This window comes from Tupaia chinensis, unplaced genomic scaffold (genome assembly GCF_000334495.1).
Source record: "Tupaia chinensis unplaced genomic scaffold, TupChi_1.0 Scaffold000515_1, whole genome shotgun sequence".
Taxonomy (NCBI): Eukaryota; Metazoa; Chordata; class Mammalia; order Scandentia; family Tupaiidae; genus Tupaia; species Tupaia belangeri.
Genome location: NW_006160028.1, coordinates 7731788 through 7752357, shown reverse-complemented (window position 1 = coordinate 7752357; position 20570 = coordinate 7731788). Strand labels below are relative to the sequence as shown.

General features: G+C 38.9%; 1 protein-coding gene across 1 annotated transcript in view; it reads right to left on the bottom strand.

Moving 5' to 3' along the window:
- Positions 1 to 20570, bottom strand: part of UBXN7 (UBX domain protein 7) — a gene marked incomplete at its 5' end in the record, with an annotated part of 48309 nt that overhangs the window by 18264 nt on the left and 9475 nt on the right. The window contains 4 exon segments of the mRNA XM_006156818.3: positions 3503 to 3630; positions 5383 to 5473; positions 7188 to 7334; positions 19393 to 19505. Coding sequence (XP_006156880.2) covers positions 3503 to 3630; positions 5383 to 5473; positions 7188 to 7334; positions 19393 to 19505 — 479 coding nt within the window.

Here is a 20570-nt window from a genome sequence, read left to right as displayed (position 1 = left end):
CACGAACCGGGGTCGACTACATGGGAGTCCAGCGACATAGCCATTACGCTCACTGCTGGTTCCCTGATCAGCTTATTTTTAATAAGAGTGTAAAGGCAATTCAATGAAGGTAAGAAAAATCTTTCAGGGACCAGCAGGTGGCATGGTGGTCAAGGCGCTGGACACTCCCACATGGCTGACCACGGGTCAGGTCCCAGACCTGGTGGCTTGCTTTCTCATTTTCTCTCTCTTTTTCTGTCTCTCTCTGGTCAAATTAAAATAAATGAATGAATAAATAAAATTAGAAAAAAAAAAGAAAAATATTTCAACTAATGGTACTGAAATGAGAGCTTAACTCTATGCAAGAAAATCAAAAATAATGCAACCCAATCCTAACTTACCACCATATAGTCACAAAAATTAATACTAAAGATTATACTGACTTAAGACCTAAAACTATAAAAATCATAGAATAAAATCTTGGGCTTTGCAAAGATTTCTTAGGATAGAAAGAGCACAAAGTATAAAAAGTGACTAAAATTTTATCTTCAAAGATACTATTATAGGGAACCAGCAGTTAGCGTAATGGCTATGTCGCTGGACTCCCACGTAGTCGACCGCGGTTCGTGTCCTGGACCCGGTGTCTTAAAACTCACGCCGGGCGCGTGTGCGTGCGTGCGTGCCCAAGATCCCGAGAGGAGAATGGAGGAGAAGGGATTGCGGCGTGACCATCCCCCCTGGGGGGTGATTTCTCACTTTCTGTCTCTATGTCTCTCTCTGTCTGTCTGGCGAGCGCACACGCCCTACAGTGAAAATCTCTCCAAAAAAAAAAAAAAAAGATACTATTATAAAAATGAGTAAGCCACCAACAGATTGAAAGAAAATATTTGCAAACCATAAAAGAACTTACATTTAAAATATAAAAAGAATTCTTACATCTCAGTAATGAGATAACTCATGCCTAATGCCATAACTTGTCAAACTGTTAATTAATTAATTTATTCTTATTTTAGTTTAGTTTTGTTTTCTGCCATAGGGCACGTGAGCTCACTGCAGAGAGAGAAATGGTAAGAGGTAAAGTAAGAAATCATCCCCGAAGTAGGATGGCCACACCACAATCCTTTCTCTGCCATTCTCCTCCTGAGATTATAGACACAGAGCCAGTGTGATTTTTAAGCCACCAGGTCCGGGACTTGAATCAACACTGGTAATGTGGGAATCCAGCGCCTCAAACACTATGCCACTTCCTGGCCCTTAAACTGTTTACTTTAAATATGTTCAGTTTACTGTACTTTAATTATACTTCAATAAAGCTAAATATATACATTAAAAAAATAAACTTAAGGCTAATTTATTACACACACACAAAAGCAAATAAACGTGCCCGCACAACATGCAATGGCTTGGATTAACTGAAGAAAATGAATGACACTGTGTATCATGTACATTGATTTTTAAATACTATGACAGATACTGCTAGCTTCCTATTTCGTTTCCATTCTTAAAGATGCTGCCTCCTTACTATTAGAGCCTTAACTCTGTTGTGCAAGAAAATTTGTCCAACTAAAATATACAAAATGCTTACCTGTGGCTATTTACCCTTATAATAGAGGTATCACCCTCTTCCTCATCATCCATGCTTGGAATGTAGATATGATAACTAGCAGTATAGCATCTATGTTATGATCCTAAGGACAAAAGTCAATACTAAAAGAGGTGGGAGGGCCAGACAGTGGTGAAGTGGCACACACAATGCTTTCTGAGACTGACCTACATGGGAAAGTTTCAGATTCACACCTAAGACTTCCTGAGTACACTGGGCATGTGTGTGCCATCATCTGGCGTTGGTTGAACTGATCATGAAGGTCCTGTTGGGGTTGTTGTCTCTCTGTCGCTCTCATTCATGGTAGAAATAAATAACAACAACAACAACAAAAAATTCCCCAAAAAGAGGGGAACTCTGGTTGCTTCACAGCATCTATAGAATTCAAGCTGCCAACTGCCTGTCTGCACTTCTTACTGGGGCAAATAAATCTCTTCTTTATCTAAGCCATTATTTGTTAGCGTTTTTATTTTGAACACAGTTGAACAATTGTAACATTCATCCCAATTTTATGGTCCTCTTTTCCACTAAGCTCCTTTAACTTTCAGAAGAAAATGGGGAAAATTATAAATTCAATTTATCTCAATCCAGCAATTCACAAACTCAGGCTGTTTTTCTGTTTTGTTTTGTTTTGAAGAAGTTTTTGCTACGGGGGCAATGCGCTCACCAGAAAGAGAGGTAGAGAAAGTGAGAAATCACCCCCCGGGGGGGATGGCCACGCTGTAATCCCTTCTCCTCCATTCTCTCAGGATCTTCGGCACGCACAAACGCCCGGTGTGAGTTTAAGCCACCAGGTCTGAGCGGTGGACTACATGGGGGTTCAGCGACATAGCCATTATGCCATCTGCTTGTCCCACTCAGGCTGTTTTTTAAAATAATATTAGCTTTGTAATTGCAAAAGCTAGGAAAACTCTCCTGGGGAATAAAAAAATACTCTGGTAGCCAGGTAGTGAGAAAGCATTAATACAACTGGACCCACATAAGGGATATTCTGGGTTTGCTTCCCAGGACCTCTCTGAACATGCCAAGGTAAGAGGGCACAGAAATGCCTGTGATTTGGGCTGACTAAGAATGGGGATGCATTGTGGTATGAATACCCTGTTCTGTGTGTGTGTATGTGTCTGCCTGTCTGTCTCTCAGAAGTGGTAAATAAATAAACTTAAAAAAAAAAAAAAAAAAAAAAACCTAAGGGATTTATTTTTAATGCCTTGAAAGAGAATTCTATACTACTCCTTTAAGGCACTTTATTCTAGGTGATGACTTAAGGAACAATTTCATTAATGACAGGGACTGCCAAACTATATTTATCTTCAGTGCCATCAAACTCAAACAAGATACATAACCAATGTGAGATTGCCATATTTTTTGAAAGTCTCTTACTTGCAACTTACCTTGGTATCAATTATCAAATAGATCTTCCTAACAATGCATACCATAAACATTAAGTACAGGAATAACTTCCAGGAGAGCCAAAGAACCAGGCCCTAAACCTATATAACCAGCAATAATGCCTGACTATACCACGAGAATTGTTCTAGCAAAAATACTATTTCCAGAACTTAGACCCAGATACCATAAGCCAATCAGTGCCGTGTGGAGCAAGTGGGTATGGTATGTTCACCACCAGGCTTGCTCCATCAACCTTCTTGCTCTACATTTCATGTTAAATTACTTCCAAATACAGGTCTTAGGTCATGCTCGCACCAGAGCTGCCAAGACTAGGACTATGAGAAGGTGGAACCTTTATGTGGGAAATTACCAGAATAAAAGGAAGGTGTCTAAGGTATTATATATAGCCACAATGTTAACTGTCTACTAGTTACATTATTATATTTAATATTTGACTATCAAACATTTTACACAGGATGCTTATGTACAATTACACTTGACTCCCCATCATCATTTCCTCATCATACTTACTGAACGGGCACATTTTTTGGGGGGACTGCTAGAAAGTCCATCCAGTTGCCCATGTTCACCCAGAAATCCCGTCACTTGGTCCAAGAAAGAAGATACATCTAACTGGTGCCATTCTACTAGCTTCTGACCTAAAGATTAAAAACCAGGATATGTAAATATAATAAAATGAATATACTTTCTAGACATTCTCATTAAGTATTTCTTTTGGCATATGCATAATGAAAATGTACACATATCTCCGCCCTTTACCCAGCTTAAGTTACATAATGTCTTCATAACCTAAAGGGTACATATTAAAATTGACCTAAGAGATTCCCAATCATCATGACAGGGCAACTATTTTATCTATTGATTTCATTTACTGATATTTAGGAAGAGATTCAGACAAAGTAGTATCTATATAAAAAACAATCAATTAATCATAAACCAGTTCTGGGCCAGCCAGGTGGCATGGTGGTTAAGTTGGTTGGATCCCACATGCGTGACTGGGCAGTGCCAGTCCCAGATCTGGCAGCCTGAAAAGCATGTCAGCCATGTGTACATGTGTGTTCAAAATCCTGAGAGGAGAATGGAGGAAAAGAGAATGTGGCAGGGACATCCCCCAGGAGATGCTTTCTTACTCCCCCCCCACTCCCGGAGAGCACACACACCCTATAGTAAATTTAAAAATAATAACATAAAAATAATAAAAACAGCTTCACTCTTTGCTTCTCTCATGAAATTTTAACAAGTACCTAAACAATCTTAATAATTTATGATAGAAAACAAAAGAGGATCCCTTATAAAATGATGGGAAAGGGACCAGCAGTTGGCATAATGGCTATGTCATTGGGACTCCCATGTAGTCGACCACAGTTTAAGTCCTGGACCGGTAGCTTAAACTCACACAGAGTGCATGTGTATGAGTGTCCAAGATTTGGAGAGGAAAATGGAGGAGAAGGGACTGAGGTGTGGCCATTCCCCCTGGGGGGTGATTTCTCACTTTCTGTCTCTCTGTCTCTGTCTTTCTGGCGAGTGCACGTGCCCTATAGCAAAAACCTCTCCAAAAAAAAAAAAAAAAAAAAAAAAGATGAGAAAGATGAACGTAATTATTCTTTAAAAGAACAGAACTGGGGAACCAGCAGTTAGCATAATGGCTATGTCGCTGGACTCCCACATAGTAGACCGCAGTTCGCGTCCCGGACCCAGTGGCTTAAAACTCATGCCGGGCGCATGTGCGTGCGTGCCCAAGATGAGAATGGAGGAGAAGGGATTGCAGTGTGACCATCCCCCCTCGGGGGCGGTTTCTTGCTTTCTGTCTCTATGTCTCTCTCTGTCTATCTGGCGAGCACACGCACCCTATAGCGTAAACTTCTCAAAAAAAAAAAAAAAAGGAACAGAATGCACAAATATAAAACACTATCATCTCCCAAAGTTGCCAGGAACAGGTTCCCTAAATACACATGCCAACTGAGATTTAAATAAGTATAAAGGGAATTGGGCCAGCCAGTGGCATGGTGGTTAAAGCAGTTGGATCTTACATGGCCAATTGCATGGTTTGAGTCCTAGATCCCACTGCTTGAAAAACATGCAGGTGCGCGTGGGTGTGAAGTGAAGGCCCAAAGTCCCAAGATGAAAATGGAGGAGAGATTCCAGTGGGCTATCCTCTTTGGAGGATACTTTCTCATTTTCCCTCCCTATTTCTCTTTCTCTCTCTAGCAAGTGCATATACCCTATAGCAAGAAAAAAAGAGAAAGAAAAAAGGCATAAAGGGAATAAATAACCAAACATCACCTAGATGAGTAAGATTCTAAAATAAGATTTAGTCAAATGTTAAAGATCATTTAGGTAACTGAAAGATAAATGATAGTTGAAAGGCTATAAGCTGATATAAATATTACCTGTCCGTGGGTCCAAGATGGAAACATAGGGGAAATCCCCTAGCTTATAAAACTGTATGTATCTCTGACCTTCCTCACTGTCATGATAAACCTATAAAACATTGACATAAAGAAGTCAGCCTCTGAAAAAAAGGACCAATTATAACTTTGCTATACACCAACAACAATTAATTCTTCAAATATATTTTTGGTGTTAAGTGATAGATGCTCAGTCAGTCCTACATTAAAAAGAAAATAGCCATCTGGTATGAACTCAGTTTCTTGCCTTCAGCTCCTTCTGAAAACTTACCATATCAATTCATTCTTTCTCCTTTCCCAGTTCAGAAGTACTGTTCTTCCTGTTCAAGTTATCTGCCCACCTATGTCATTCCTGACTCTCAGTCATATCAGTAAGTTAAAATATATTGATTATAAGCTCAAGTGCCTAGCATAGTACAATGTATGCTCACTATTTGCTGAATAAATTTGCTTTACAATGTTTCTTTTGAACAATACAGCTGCATACTCCATTATTATTAAAAAATCATATTGATGGGACCAGCAGTTGGCATAATGGCTATGTCGCTGAACTCCCATGTGGTCGACCATGGTTCTAGTCCTGGACCCGGTGGCTTAAACTCATGCTGGGCACATGTTTATGTGTTCCAAGAACCCCAGAGGAGAACAGAGGAGAAGGGATTGTGGTGTGGCCATCCCCTCTGGGGGGGTGATTTCTCGCTTTCTGTCTCTCTGTCTCTCTCTGTCTTTCTGGTGCGCACAAGCACCCTATAGCAAACCTCTCAAAACAAACAAAAAAAAAAAATTGAAGTTTGAGGTCTATAAAACATAAATGCTCAAGGTAATAATGTTAATAGCCTATTTCTAGTGGGGGAAAAATTCAGTTCTGAAGTTTTTATTTTCTCTTATTTTTTAAAAGATAAAAAATTATGGGCCAGTGGATGGCATGGTGGTTAAAGGCACTGGACTCCTACATGGCCGACCACAGTTTGAGTCCAGGACCTAGCAGCTTGCTTTCTCACCAACTCTCCCTGCCGCTCTGTCTCTCTCTGGTCAAATTAAAAATAAAATAAATAAATAAAGTTAAATAAAGTATTTTTAAAAAATTTAAAAATTAGAGCAAGATCATCTAACCTTAGCTCAAATTTTTATATAAAAAGAAAAGTGTCATAAAGATTAATGAGGCATGTCTAAGGACATAGTGTCAAATGCAAGCGTTTTAGCCAAATGTTTTCTTATTACTCAAAGATCTTTCACAGCTGCACCATCCAAAATAGGAGCCACTAGTCATGTGTGCCTACTGAAGTACTTGAAATGGGGCTAGATTGAATTGAAATGTGCTATAGGTATAAAACACACCATATGTTGAGGCCTCATCACCAAAACATCTCAATCATGTTTTTATGAACATATTAAACAAAATATATAGTATTAAAACTAATTTTGCCTGTTTCTTTTTACCTTTTTAAATGCGACTACTACAAAATTTTAATTATGTGGCTTTACAATATGCTTCTTTTGAAAATACAGTTGCATACTCCATTAAATATGCTGCATACTCCATTTAAACTCTTCTGGTGTAGTAGTATTACTTGTCTATATGATTTGGTTCTATTTTCCTTCATCCCTTGGGAGTTCTACATTGTTGCCCTTTTATTTGCCTTTCCTATTTTGGTCAGTAGTTTAACTTTCTTCTATGTCATAATTTAATTCGGTTATTAATTTCTTTCACATATAATCTAATATCTCCTTCCCAGCACTCTATACTAGAAAAGGAGAATACTGCAAACATTTTTATTAATTCTTACCTGCCAGAAAATGAAATGCTCCCGGATAATATTCTTCACAGCTTCATTACTCCACACATCACGGTTGAGGCACTGGCATGCAAAGTCTTGCACATTTTGAATGTTTATCATTAGCCACTTATTCTGCATTTGGCCACACTCTTTGGCCTGTAAAAATAAAAGTTATGCAATAGTTAGAGACAATTTCTACTTGGTGGCTGTGAAGTTTGGGAACAGTCCTCTTTCCATGAAAAACTAAGTTTTTTCTTAAGTATGACATCTATAATTTTCAGTATTTATACATTATTTATATTTATTTTGCACAAGCATATATAACTACACAGTCTATTTCAAGCATTTTTCAAATTTAAATAAACTATTTTCTTTTATATCCACTGTTACTTATTATAATGGATTTTATTTTTAATGCCAGAGGGCACATACATATGCACATGCAGAGAAACAGAGAGAAAGAACCCTTCAATGGAGCCTGGTCACACCACAATCCCTCTCCTTGTCTCCATCCTGTCAGGATCCTGGTCATGTGCATACACATGCCCAGTATGTTTTTCAAGCTGCTGGACTAAGATTTGAACCAGCAGGCCACGCGGGCTCTGGCTCCCTGTGCTAATCACTGTGCACTACAAGGCCAGCTTTACAAAGGATGAATTTTTAACATATGTTTAAACATTTTTGCCTGAAAAGAACTCTATAAACTTAAGATCAACAAGTCAAATAATTCTATTCTTTTCCAATCTCTATCACCAAGAATTTCTCTTTTTTGTAATAGCCAGAATTAGTACATTGCTTCATGTTTCATTTTAACATTTCCAAATATCATACTCATCTCAATTATTGGGCATATGCTATTTTACAGATGCACTAGAAGCTTTTAAGTTTAAAAAAATTGACGTTTTTTTCTCTTAAGTTTTGTTTCCCTAGGAGTACGTTTCAAAAAATATAACTATAGGATCAAAGAATGTTTGAGAATGACCTCCAAATGACTCCCCAATTTACAGCACAAAATCAATCATGAGTGTGTACTTTTTGCCTCTCAGTTCCTAATCACTGTAAAGACCTATGAAATGTTGTTGAATGGGAAAAGAATGGTGGGAAAGCAAATGAACAAATACTACCACAAATCTCTGCACAGAAATAGTGATGAAAAGCCATCATTTTGAATAAATTTCTTCAGGAACAATGTTCCTTCCCAAATCAGTATGACATGAGAAAATCCTAAGAACCAATCAATTCAGTAAATGACAACTAAAGAAAATACATTGCTTTCAGAGCACTGAAAAATGTGAGACTAAAAATATCTTCTAAGATTTATGCAATCTTGGAAATACTGTTAGTATTTTCTAATAGTCACTTACAAATTCCATAGGTGACAACCCAAGTTCTAAGAAGTCTCTCTGTATGGCAGGATCTCATCAATTTAAATAGGATTAGATTCCAATTAATCTGTTCTAAGTGAAAAATATTGTAATTCAAAAATGCATTGGACAGGGCCATTCTCATAGTCCAGTGGTTAAGGGAGCCAGATTCCAGATGGCCAACTGTGGTTTAAATCCTGGCCATGGTGGCTTGAAAAATATGCTGGATATACATGCATATGTGCCCCAAATCCTGGCAAGTTGGAGAAATGGAAGAGAAGGGATTATGGCAAGACCATGGCCCACTGTAGGAGGCTGCTTTCTCCTCCTTTCTGGACAGAACACGTGCCCTTTGGCAACTGAAAAAAAAAATGAATAAATAAAAATGTATTTAACATACTTAGCCTACCAAACATTATAGTTTAGCCTAGTATTCCTTAAGCATGCTAGGGCTGGCCCTGTGGCCCAGTGGTTAAAGGAGCTGGATCCCACATGGCTGAACACGATTCTAATCTCAGCCCCAACAGCTTTGAAAAACATGATGGGAGTGTGTGTGCATGTGCCCAAAATTCTAACAGGATTGAGAAACGGAGGAGAAGGAATTGCACCACAACCATGCCCCATTTGTGGATGGTCTCTTCCTTTCCTCCCTTTCCTTCCCCTCTCTCTCTCTGGCGAGCACACATACCCTCTGTCAAACTTTTAAAAAAATAATAGTAATAGGGGGCCGGCAGGTGATGTGGTAGTTAAGGGCGCTGGACTCCCACATGGCCAACCATTTGAGTTCCAGACTTGGCAGCTTGCTTTCTCATTTTCTAATTCTCTATCTCTTGCTTGCTCTCTCACTCTGTCCCTCTCTGGTCAAATTTAAATAAATACATATACACATAAAGTTAAATAAAATAATTCTAAAAAAAAAACTCTTTAAAAAAGTAATAGTAATAAAAATCTCAGAATCTACAAATCTCTTAGCCTAGAGTTGGACAAAATCATCTAACATAAAACCTATTTTATAATAAAGTTTAAAAAAATCTCTATAATATGCTGAAAGTGAAAAACAGAATGTATGAGTACTCAAAGTATAGTTACTCCCTAACAAATTATGCCTAATATTCACACGGTTATAAAATAAAAAATCATTAGGTCCAGCTATCATAAGTTTGGGACCATCTGTGTTGAAATAGGAAGCTGTATTTAATGAGTCCAAGGCCTATCATAATGTATACAAATGTAATAAAATAATCCTTTGCTCCTATAAATAATACTGTTCAATTTACTTCCTTACTTACAGGACCTAGATTTACTAAGTGAATGCTAAATGAATAAATTAAACTGTGTTAACTGAAGAAATTGTATTTGAGAATAAAGGAAAAAATGAACATATATTCTAGAGATACACTGGAGCATATGCGCCCTCATAACAGGGCATTTAGGTCTGCCCCAACTACAATACTGACAAGAAAAAATAAATATAACTGAAGATGAATAAAGTCCAAAGTTCAAAATGTTAAACATTTGCTTTTGTTTTTTAAAATTCATTTATTCACATTCATGCTTTCATGAATTCAGATTCATTTATTCAACAAACACTGAGTTACTACAGTGTTTTAGATACATTACAACTGCTGCAATGGGACCAGCAATTGGCGTAATGGCTATTGTCGCTGGACTCCCACATAGTCGCCAAGTCTCGGACCCAGTGGCTTAAACTCACAACGGATGTGTATGCGTGCATGCCCAAGATCCCGGGAAGAGAATGGAGAAGGGATTGCGTTGTGGCCATCCCCACTGGGAGGGAATTTCTTGCTTTCTGTCTCTCTCTCTCTCTGTCTTTCCGGCCAGCGCACGTGCCTTATAGCAAAAACCTCTCAAAACAACAACAACAACACACACAAAAACAAATGCTGCAGTTATAGCAGTTACCAAAACACAGAAATCCCCACTCTCACGAAGCTTACACTAGGGGATCAGCTGATGGCATAATGGTTAAAGCAGTACAAGTTCCAGACCCCGTTGGAAAATACACTGGGCACACGTGTGTGTGTGCCCAAAATCCCAAGTGGAGATGGAAACTGACTGAACACGGCCACATTTCTCCAGAGGGTGCTTTCTCACTCTCCCCCTGCTTCCTCTCTGTCTCTCTCTGGGGCTAGTACAGGTGTCCTATAGCAAAATTAAAACACACACACACACACACAAATAAAGTTTACATTAGGGGAGAAACCTTACACCAACAAAAGTGACTTTGAAATAGTGCTATCTACACTTTAGATACCGTTAGAAATTACTGCTAGAAAAAAGCCTCCAAAGAATACAAGACTCTCAAACAAAGCATCAGTATCTGGAGGGAATAGTCTTGACTAAGTCTGGAGATCCAATGTACAGGAAGAGCCCTACAGTTAACAATACAGTGCTGTACAGAGAAAATTAGCAGTAAATTTTAGTTGTTCTTACCACAACCAAAAAAAAAAAAAAAAAAAAAAGTTAACTAATTGCAGGCGATGGGTAATTTATTTGATTGCAATAATCATTTCACTATGTGTATCAAAACGCCTTGCTGTAGCACTTAAGTATATACAATTAAAAGAGAGTCTCACATCTCACTAAGTATACCAAAGAGGTAAAAAGGAATAGAGGTGAGAGTTGGCCAAGGGACAAATGAGCAACATTCCCTCATGGAATCTATTAGGTTGTTCTGATGCAACATGGAAAAAAAGCCATCATAGGGCCTATCCTGTAGCATGGTCATTAAGCACTATGCAGAGGGAGGTGAATCTCACATGGTCAACCAGGGTTTGAGTCCCAAACCCAGCAAGTTGAAAAACAAGCTGCATGCGTGTGCCCAGGATCCTGACAGATGAAGATTTCAAAAAGTATTACAGCATGGGAACCAGCAGTTAGCGTAATGGCTATGTCACTGGACTCCCACATAGTCGACCATGGTTCGCATCCCGGACCCGGTGGCTTAAAACTCACGCCGGCGCGTGTGCGTGTGTGCCCAAGATCCCAAGAGGAGAATGGAGGAGAAGGGATTGCAGCGTGACCATCCCCTCTGGGGGGTGATTTCTTGCTTTCTATCTCTATGTCTCTCTCTATCTGGCGAGCGCACGCGCCCTATAGCAAAAACTTCTCCAAAAAAAAAGTATTACAGCATGACCAAGCTCCTGAGGAGGTACTTTTTCTTTCTCTCTCAAGTGTGCACATGCTCGCTGGTGTTTCTTTTTTTTTTTTTAAAGCCATTACAGGGAGTCCCAAGGGCAAAATAGTGGGAGACTTACATCTCTCCCAGTACCAGTTAGATCAGGGAAGCATGAAATATAGGATTAGAAAATATATATATATTTCATCAGATATAGAAGCATAGAATAAAAGTCAAAAAGGAAATATCTTAATATACATGAAACAGGGGCCGGCAGGTGGCGTGGTGGTTAAGGATGCTGGACTCCCACATGGCCGACCATGGTTCAAGTCCTGGACCTGGAGGCTTGCTCTGTCACGTTCCCACTCTCTCTTTCTCTCTTGCTCTGCCCTCTCTGGTCACAATTTAAAAAATGAAATAAATGAATGAATAAATAAAAAACAAAATAATTCTTTAAAAAAAAAAGATACATGAAACATTTAAAATGAAAATTAAGATCTTTTTATTTAGTTCACCTTTCTCCCCCATAATTTCTCTATGAAAAAAGACAAATGAGGCTCACAGATGACATGATGGTTGAGGCACTGGATTCCCAGATGGCCAACCATCATTTGAGCCCTGGTCCTGGCAGCTTGCTTTCTCACTTTCCCTCTCTCTCTCTCTGATCAAATTAAAAAATAATAGCAATAAATACAATGAAATAGAAACAATTCTTTTTTAAAAAGAAAAATATAACAAGCTATTAAGTTGTCGGAAAAGTCATGATGTATTTTTCTGCTTTTCTATGCAAAAATGTGTCATGTCTTTTATGACAATCCAGTATATATATAAAGCTTAATTAGAAAAACTTTCTTACATATTACTTCATTATTATTAAATAGGCTCTTTACATTTTCAGCTAATTGTTTTTATTTATTTATTTGCTATAGGATATGTGTGCTCTCTGAAAAAAGGCAGGGGTCGGGGGGTGAGAAAGCACCCCCTATGGGGGACGGTCATGTCAAAATTCTCTTTCCTCCATTTCTCCCTTCTTTCAGGATTTTGGGCAAGAATATACACATGCCTAATGTGTTTTCACACTGACATGCCCAGGACTCGAACTGCACAATTGGCATGTGGGATCCAGTGGCCTTAATAACATCATGGGCTGGCCCTCAGCCAAATATTTTTACTTATATTAAGTATTTTTGAAATTAACAAAGTGCTCTTAGTTATTAAGATTAAGTGCACTGTAACTGAATGACAACATAAAAAATAATATGTGGGTGATTTGGTAGTTAAGGCAGCTGGATTCCACATGGCCAACTGTGTGGTTTCAGTCCCAGACCTGGCAGCCTGTGAAACATGCCGGGAATATGTTGTGTGAGTGTCCAAGATCTGGAAAGGAGGGAGATATGGAAGAGAGGATTGCTGCAAGACTATCCCCCATGGGAGGTGTTTTCTCTTTCTCTCTCTGTCTCTCTACAGTAACCGCATGTGTCCTGTGACAAATTTTTTTTAATGTATTTTTTTCTTAAGAACTAAAGATATGAAAATTGCTCTGATTCTTTTCATACAATATATTCCAGATTATACCATTTAATCATTTAACAAAGATTTAATGAGGGCCAATTGTATATCAGAAACTCCTCTAGATACCATAGATCCACAATAGTAAATAAACTCTATGTTGCAGTTTACGGGCTAATAGGGAAATAAGAAAACCTAAGAAGTGATCCCTTGCCCAAGTTAGACTATGTACCCTAAATGCTTTGTTCACTCCAGCAACACCGGTTTTCTTGGCTGTGCCAGAAATATGCCCAGTTCTTTCAAACAACAGTTATCTTTCCTTTTTTTGAAGTGTAGCAGAGGAATAAAGAGAAAGTGTTCCACAATGGGATGTGGTCACACTGCACTCCCTTCATTTTTCTGCCCTGTCAGAATTTGGGGCAGACATATACACATGCCTGGCATGTTTCTCAAGCCAAAGGGGCCAGGATTTGAACTACAGTCAGCTATGTAGGGGCCAGCTCCCTTAACCATCAGGCAATGAATGAGGCCAGCCCCATCAGTACCTTTACACTCACTGTTTTATCTGTTTTCCCTGGACCACGGTGCACGTTCCCTTATTTGATTCTTTTTTAACTTTTAAAATTTTGTCAGTGGGTTCATACACTCATGGCAGATGGTAGGGGGAAGACAAGATAGTACTCTCCATGGGGACTGTCACAGAACAATCCTTTTTCCTCCATTTTTTCCTCTTTTGAAATTCTGGGCATTTAAGCACGTTGGCCCAGTATATTATTCAAGTGGCCAGGCATGGAATTTTAAACACAAGACTGGTCACGTGGGATCCAGCTACCTTAACCATGATGTCATGGGCTGGTCTATCTCATTCAGATTTCTAACCAAATTTCATCCCTTCAGAAATCTCTGATCTATGTAAAACAGTCCACTCACAATTATACATATATGTGAAACCTATGAAATTAACCTTTCTTTCAATTTGCTTATAATGACAAACATAACTTAAAGGTGTCAAATAAACAAAAAATAGCCCTCTCTCCCCTTTCCTTATTCTATTTTACACTTTCTCCAAGCAACTACTATTACCAGAAATATGTCTCTCACATACATACACCCAACTCCAAAGACAAACATATGTAACATATACACTAAATATGTAAGGGGACTTGAGACTGTGTGGAAAGAAGGAATTAAAGTAAGTTTATTTTGGTGCAAAAAAACTGAAATCTATGCGTACTTTTTGATAATACAAATTTCCCATCAACTTTTTGAGGACTCTGCCTAAGTTATATACAAGAGTACCTCAGAGATACTAAACATTTGGTTCCAGACCACCACAATAAAACAAGTCACATGAAATGCTTAGTTTCCTGGTGCATATAAGTCATATTTATACTATATGGTAGCCAGTTAAGTAAGCAATAGCATTCTGTCTAAAAAAAATAATGTACAGGGGCCAGCAGGTGGCATGGTGCTTAAAGGCACTGGACTCTCACGTGGCTGACTGCAGTTCAAGTTCCAGACCTGGTGGCTTGCTTTCTCATTTCCCCCCTCCTTCTCTCTGACCAAACTGGAAAATAATAACAATAATAATAAATAAGTTTTTAAAAAATGTACATACCTAATTAAAAAATACTTTATTGCTGACCCAGACACAGTAGCATAAAGAGTGGACCACAATGTGGTGAAGCCACACAGGGAGGTCCAGGTTAATTCTCCAGCCCTACCTAAACAAGCCAGGTGGGGTGGTACACTCCCATTGTCCTAGCTAAGCAAACTGGGAGGCTGGAGCAGGAGAATCACAACATGGGGGGAACCTGAGAAATACCTGTTTGTCTTTCTCTCTGTCCTCTCTTGTTCTCTCCCTCTCTCTATGCTCTTGCTCCCAAGCTTACTCACACACAAATGTTTTCTTTCTCTCACACATAAACAAACAAAAATAAACATTATTATTTTAAAAAATGCTGACAATTATCTGCGCCTTGAGCAAGTTGCAATCTATTTGCTAGTGGAGGGTCTTGCCTCAGTGCTGATGGCTGCTGACTAGTCAGGGTGGTAGTTGCTTTGGTAATTCCTTAAAATAAGACAATGAAATTTGCTGCATCAATAGATTCTTTTAGTTTTTGCTAACGGAATCTTGTGCTCACAAGAGAGAGTTGGGGAGGGGGTGAGAAATAACCAAGGGGTATGGTCAAGTCACAGTCCTTTCTCCTCCATTCTCCTCTTGGGACTTTGGGAATACACACCAGCATGTTTTTCAAGCCACCAGGTCCAGGATCCGAACCGCAGTCGGCCATGTAGGAGTCCAGCACCCTTAACCACCTGTTGCCCCTGCATCAACTGACCCTTCCTTTCAGGAAGGAGTTTTCTGTAGCATGTGATGATGTTTGACAGCATTTTACCCTCAGTAAAACTTTCAAAACTGGGGTCAATCCTAAAACCCTGCCACTGCTTTCTCAACTAAATTTATGTAATAAGTTTATACCTTTTGTTGTCATTTCAACAAAGTTCACCAGGAGTAGATTCTATCTCAGAAACCACTTTCTTTGCTTATCCATTGAAGTTTTATCACGATTGGGCCAGCAGATGGCATAGTGTTTATGTCACTAGACTCCCAAATCGTTGACCACAGTTTGAATCCCAGACCCAGTGGCTTAAAACGCATGCAGGACAAATGTGCATGGGTACTCAAGATCCTAGGAAGAGCACATGGAGAAAGGATTGTGGAGTGACCATCCTCCCTGGGGGGTGATTTCTCACTTTCCCTCTCACTGTCTCTGTCTCTGGAGAGTGCATGTGCCCTAAGGTAAAAGTCTCTTAAAAAAGTTTTACCATGTTGCAGCAATTCAGTCATATCTTCAGGCTCCACTTTAATTCTAGTTCTCTTGCTAGTTCTTAATGTCATCTAGATTGGTGAATCCTTTTCAGAAGGTTTTCAATTTAATTTACTCAGATTCATCTGAGGAAATCACTATATATGGTGCTAAAGCCTCACAAAATGCATTTCTTAAATAAGACTTAAAAGTTAAAATGATCCATGAGCTTCAGAACGAATGGTGCATTAGAAGACATGAAAACAACATTTATCTCCTTAAACATCTTTAGCAAAGCACTTGGTGACAGGTACACTGCCAATGAGCAGTACTGTTTTGAATGGAATCTGTTTTCAGAGAAGTCTGAACAGTGGGCTTAATACAGTCATTAAACCATGCTATACACAGACATGTTGTCATCTAGACGTTGTTGCTCCATTTATAGAGCACAGGCAAAGTAACACTAGCATATTTCTTAAGGGTCATGGAATTTTCAGAACAGTAAGTAAGTATAGGCTTCAACTTGAAAGTCAAGCTTTTTTAGCCACTAACTAGATTTTCAATATGTCCTTTGAAGCCAGGCATTGGCTTGTTTCTAGCTATGAACATCTTAAATGGCATCTTCTTCCTATAGAAGGCTATTTCATATGCAATGAAAATCTGTGGTTTAGTGCAGGCACTTTCTTTCTTTCTTTTTTTTTAAGAATTATTTTTAATTTTTAAAGATTTATTCATTCATTTATTTTAACTTGACCATAGAGAGACAGAGGAAAAGTGAGAAAGCAAGCTACCAGATCCGGGACTGTGGTCAGCCATGTGGTAGTGTCCAATGCTTTAACCACCATGCCACCTCCTGGTCCCCAGTACAGCCACTTTCATCATTATCGTGGCTAGATATTCTGGAGAACTTGCTGTAACTTCTATGCCAGCACCTGCTGCTTCACTCTGTACATTAAAGTTACAGAAACAGCTTCTTACCTTAAACCTCATAAACAACCTCTACTCATTTCACTTTTCTTCAGCAGCTTCCTCACCTCTCTGTCTGTACAGAATTGAAGAGAGTTAGGGTCTCACTCTGGATTAAGCTTTGACCTAAAGGAATGTTTTTGCTGGCTTACTTTTCTATCCAGACCACTTACTCTTTCCACATCAACAATAAGGATGCTCAGTTTTCTTATCCCCCGTTTATATTCACTAGAGTAGCACTTTTCATTTCCTTCAGGAATTTTTCCTTTGCATTTACAACCCATTCTCCCATTGTTCCTCTTAGTAACAGAACCTCCAATTTTAAGCTAATCATCTGGATTTTGTAGTGTCTCTAGCAGCTTGAAGTAGTCCTGTTGCCAAGTCCTAGTCAATGGGCTGTGAGCATAAGAGACAATATCCAGGCTGTGTCTTTAAAGGAGAAAAGCATACACTTCTCAGTCCCTTCCCTCCTTCATATGGCTAGAAAGTAAACATGGTGGAAAGCCACTGTAAAACCGTGGACAAGGGCAAATAACACTTAAGGGATTGTAAGGTCATCCTCCTACCAGGGAAGATTTCTCACTTCCCCTCTCTTCCTCCCTCTTTTGCTTCCTCTCTCTCACCAACGCATACAACCTACGGCGTATTAAAAAAGAAAAAAAGTCAGGCCAACAGGAGGCATGGCGGTTAAGGTGCTGGACTCTGACATTTACCGACTGACCGTGGTTCAAGTTCCAGAGCTGGCAGCTCACTTTCTCACTTTCCCCCTCTCTCCATCACTGTCTCTCTCTGGTGAATACACATACCCTACAGCAAATTTAAATAAATAAATAATAAATAAAATAAAATAAATAATTATTAAAAAATAACCAAAAAAAGTCAGATCCCAAATGGCAACCACAGTTCAAATCCTCGGCCTGGTCAGCCTGAAACACAGGAGGAAAGGGAACCACAGCATGACCAGACCCTGTGGAAAGTGCTCATATCTTTTTCATGCCTACAAGTGCACCTGTGCATGCACTACATCATAAACAATGAAATTTATTTTTCACATAAAAACAGAAAAAAAGTCAAAACAAATTCAGATTCTTTTTGTCTTTTATATTGTTACCATTCTCTCTCAATGGCTACATTGTACCAGAAAGAGGTAGCTACTACATTAAGAGAAAAACCAAGGAGAAATCTGTGTGTGTGTGTGTGTGTGTGTGTTGGTGGAGGAAGGTATATCATATATAAATACTTATTAAGATGCCAATTTCTTGGGTCCAGTTCCATGGCCTGGTGGTTAAGGCAGCCGGATCCCACATGGATGACCATTTAGTTTGAGATCCAGACTCAGCAGCTTGAGAAATACACCAGGTACATATACATGCATGTCCAAAATCCTGAAAGGAGGAAGAGATTAAGGAGAAGGGACTGCAGTATGACCATTCTCGGTGGGGAGGTGATTTCTTCTCTCCTTTTCTTTGGTGAATACACACACCCTCTAGAAAAAAAAAAGGGGGAAGGAGAAAGAAAAAGATGCCAATTCCCTGTATATTGACAATATTATGTTTACTCTTAGAAAGAAAAAACAGAGAATACTGAGTGGCATAGTGGTTAAGGCGCTAGACTTTCAAATAGCCAACTGTGGTTCAAGTCCCAGACCCAGAGGCTTGAAATTCACATCAGGTGCGTGTGCTTGCATGCCCAAAATCCCAGAAGGAGAACAGAGGAAAAGGGGTTGCAGCATGGCCATCCCATCTTGGGGGGTGATTTCTCACTTTCTCTCCCTGTCTCTCCTTGTGATCACATGTGCCTTATAGCAAAATCTCTTTCTCTTAAAAAAAAAAAAAAAGGAAAGAAAGAAAAAACAAAAACAGCATTGCACATCTAAGGGAGGCATGGTGGTCAAGGGGGTGGACTCCCACACAGCCAAATGCAGTTTGAGTACCAGACCTAGAGGTTTGAAAATCATGCTGGGTGTGTGTGCATGTATGGCCAAAATCCCAGAATAGAGGAGAGGCAACTGTGGTATGGCCATCCCACCTGGGGGGTGGGTTCTCACTTTCCCTCTGACTATCTCTGCTTCTCTCCAGCAAGTACATGCAACCTAAGACAAAAACCTAAAAAGAAAAAGAAAATGTAAAAGGGGGCTGGTTTCATGGTGCAGCAGTAATGCATTGCTCGAGAGAAGCTGGATCCCACGTAGTGACCTCAATTCAAATCCCTGGCCTGGTAAGCCTGAAATATACCAGGCATGTGTACAAGTATCTAAGATCCAGACAAACTGGTGGACTGAAAGAAGGGGATCATAGCATGACCAGACCCTGTGGGAGTGTGCTCATTTCTCTCTCTCTCTCATTCTCATGTGTGTATATACATTCTCTACCATGAAAAAAGAAAACACAAAAGGATTCATAGTTAAGAAAACTCCAACAACTTACTGTTTCAAAGCTGCCTTTATGCATCAAGTCAATGGGTGGCCGGAACAGATCTGCAAGGGTAGTTAGTTTCTTATCTATTGCTCCTCCATTTCTTAATTCCTGTTCTTGTCGAACTGCAATAAAGGAAGATGGAAAAGTTCCAATTAATCTAAAATGCTTCACTTAGCCATAACATAAATCATGAATCTTATACTAAAAAACTTTATCATCAAATGAAAGAATTATGGATGTGCTTAACCTCAAATGCATATACAATGATCTAATACTGATTCAGAAATACACACAAAGGTGGGGAAGGAGTCTTGAGACTTGTTAGTATTCCCTAGCTGAAGGATAAAAAGCAGAAAATTAAATTAATTAAAAAGAGTCACCTAACCAAAATAATTTCCTTCACATATTCAAAAACTCATCTCACCATTAAAGAAAACTTTCACCTCCATTTATAGTTTTGCAAGTGAATTTAACTCATCTGCTGTTTCTAGCTACATTCCCAATCTACGAAGGCTGGCAGTGAAGATGATGCCCACCTTCCACAGACACAGCATGGCATTCCTTGATGTCTTCGGTAGATTCAGGTTTCCCTTCAACCCTCTACAATGTTACAATACCTACCTGTGCCTCAGTGAGTTCGTTAAAATGACAAAATCAAGCATTTCGATGTGTTTCCCATATATTTTCAAACATAACTGTTATTTCTTTGGGATTTCACTAAGTCAGTACTATTATAAATCCTCTACAAATCTAAGGCCAAGATTCTCATTCTAACTTATTGCACAAAAAGATATAAACCTATTCCAAAACACTGTAGCCAAAATGTTAATTGTGGCTGCTATGGATGGTACAGCTTTTTCTTCTATTTTTTTTTTAAGTTTCATACAATAACCATTTTTTGTTTTAGTCATTCCTTTCTTTGACATCAGGATCCTGAGGGAAATCGTTTTTTCTTTTATTTTAGTTAGCACGTAAGTGCTCATTCATATTTATAAATTACCACATTTCTTAAATTATCTCCATTTCCTTATTATTCTTCTATAACCAAAGAGGTTAGAATGTGGAACAGTTCAGCTCAGGGGAGATTTATCACAAACACACTGAATTCATAATTTCAGTTCTTAAATAAGATGAAGACTCAGAGTAATCAGGCCCAATATTAATCTTTTTCTTTTTAACGGGAAGGG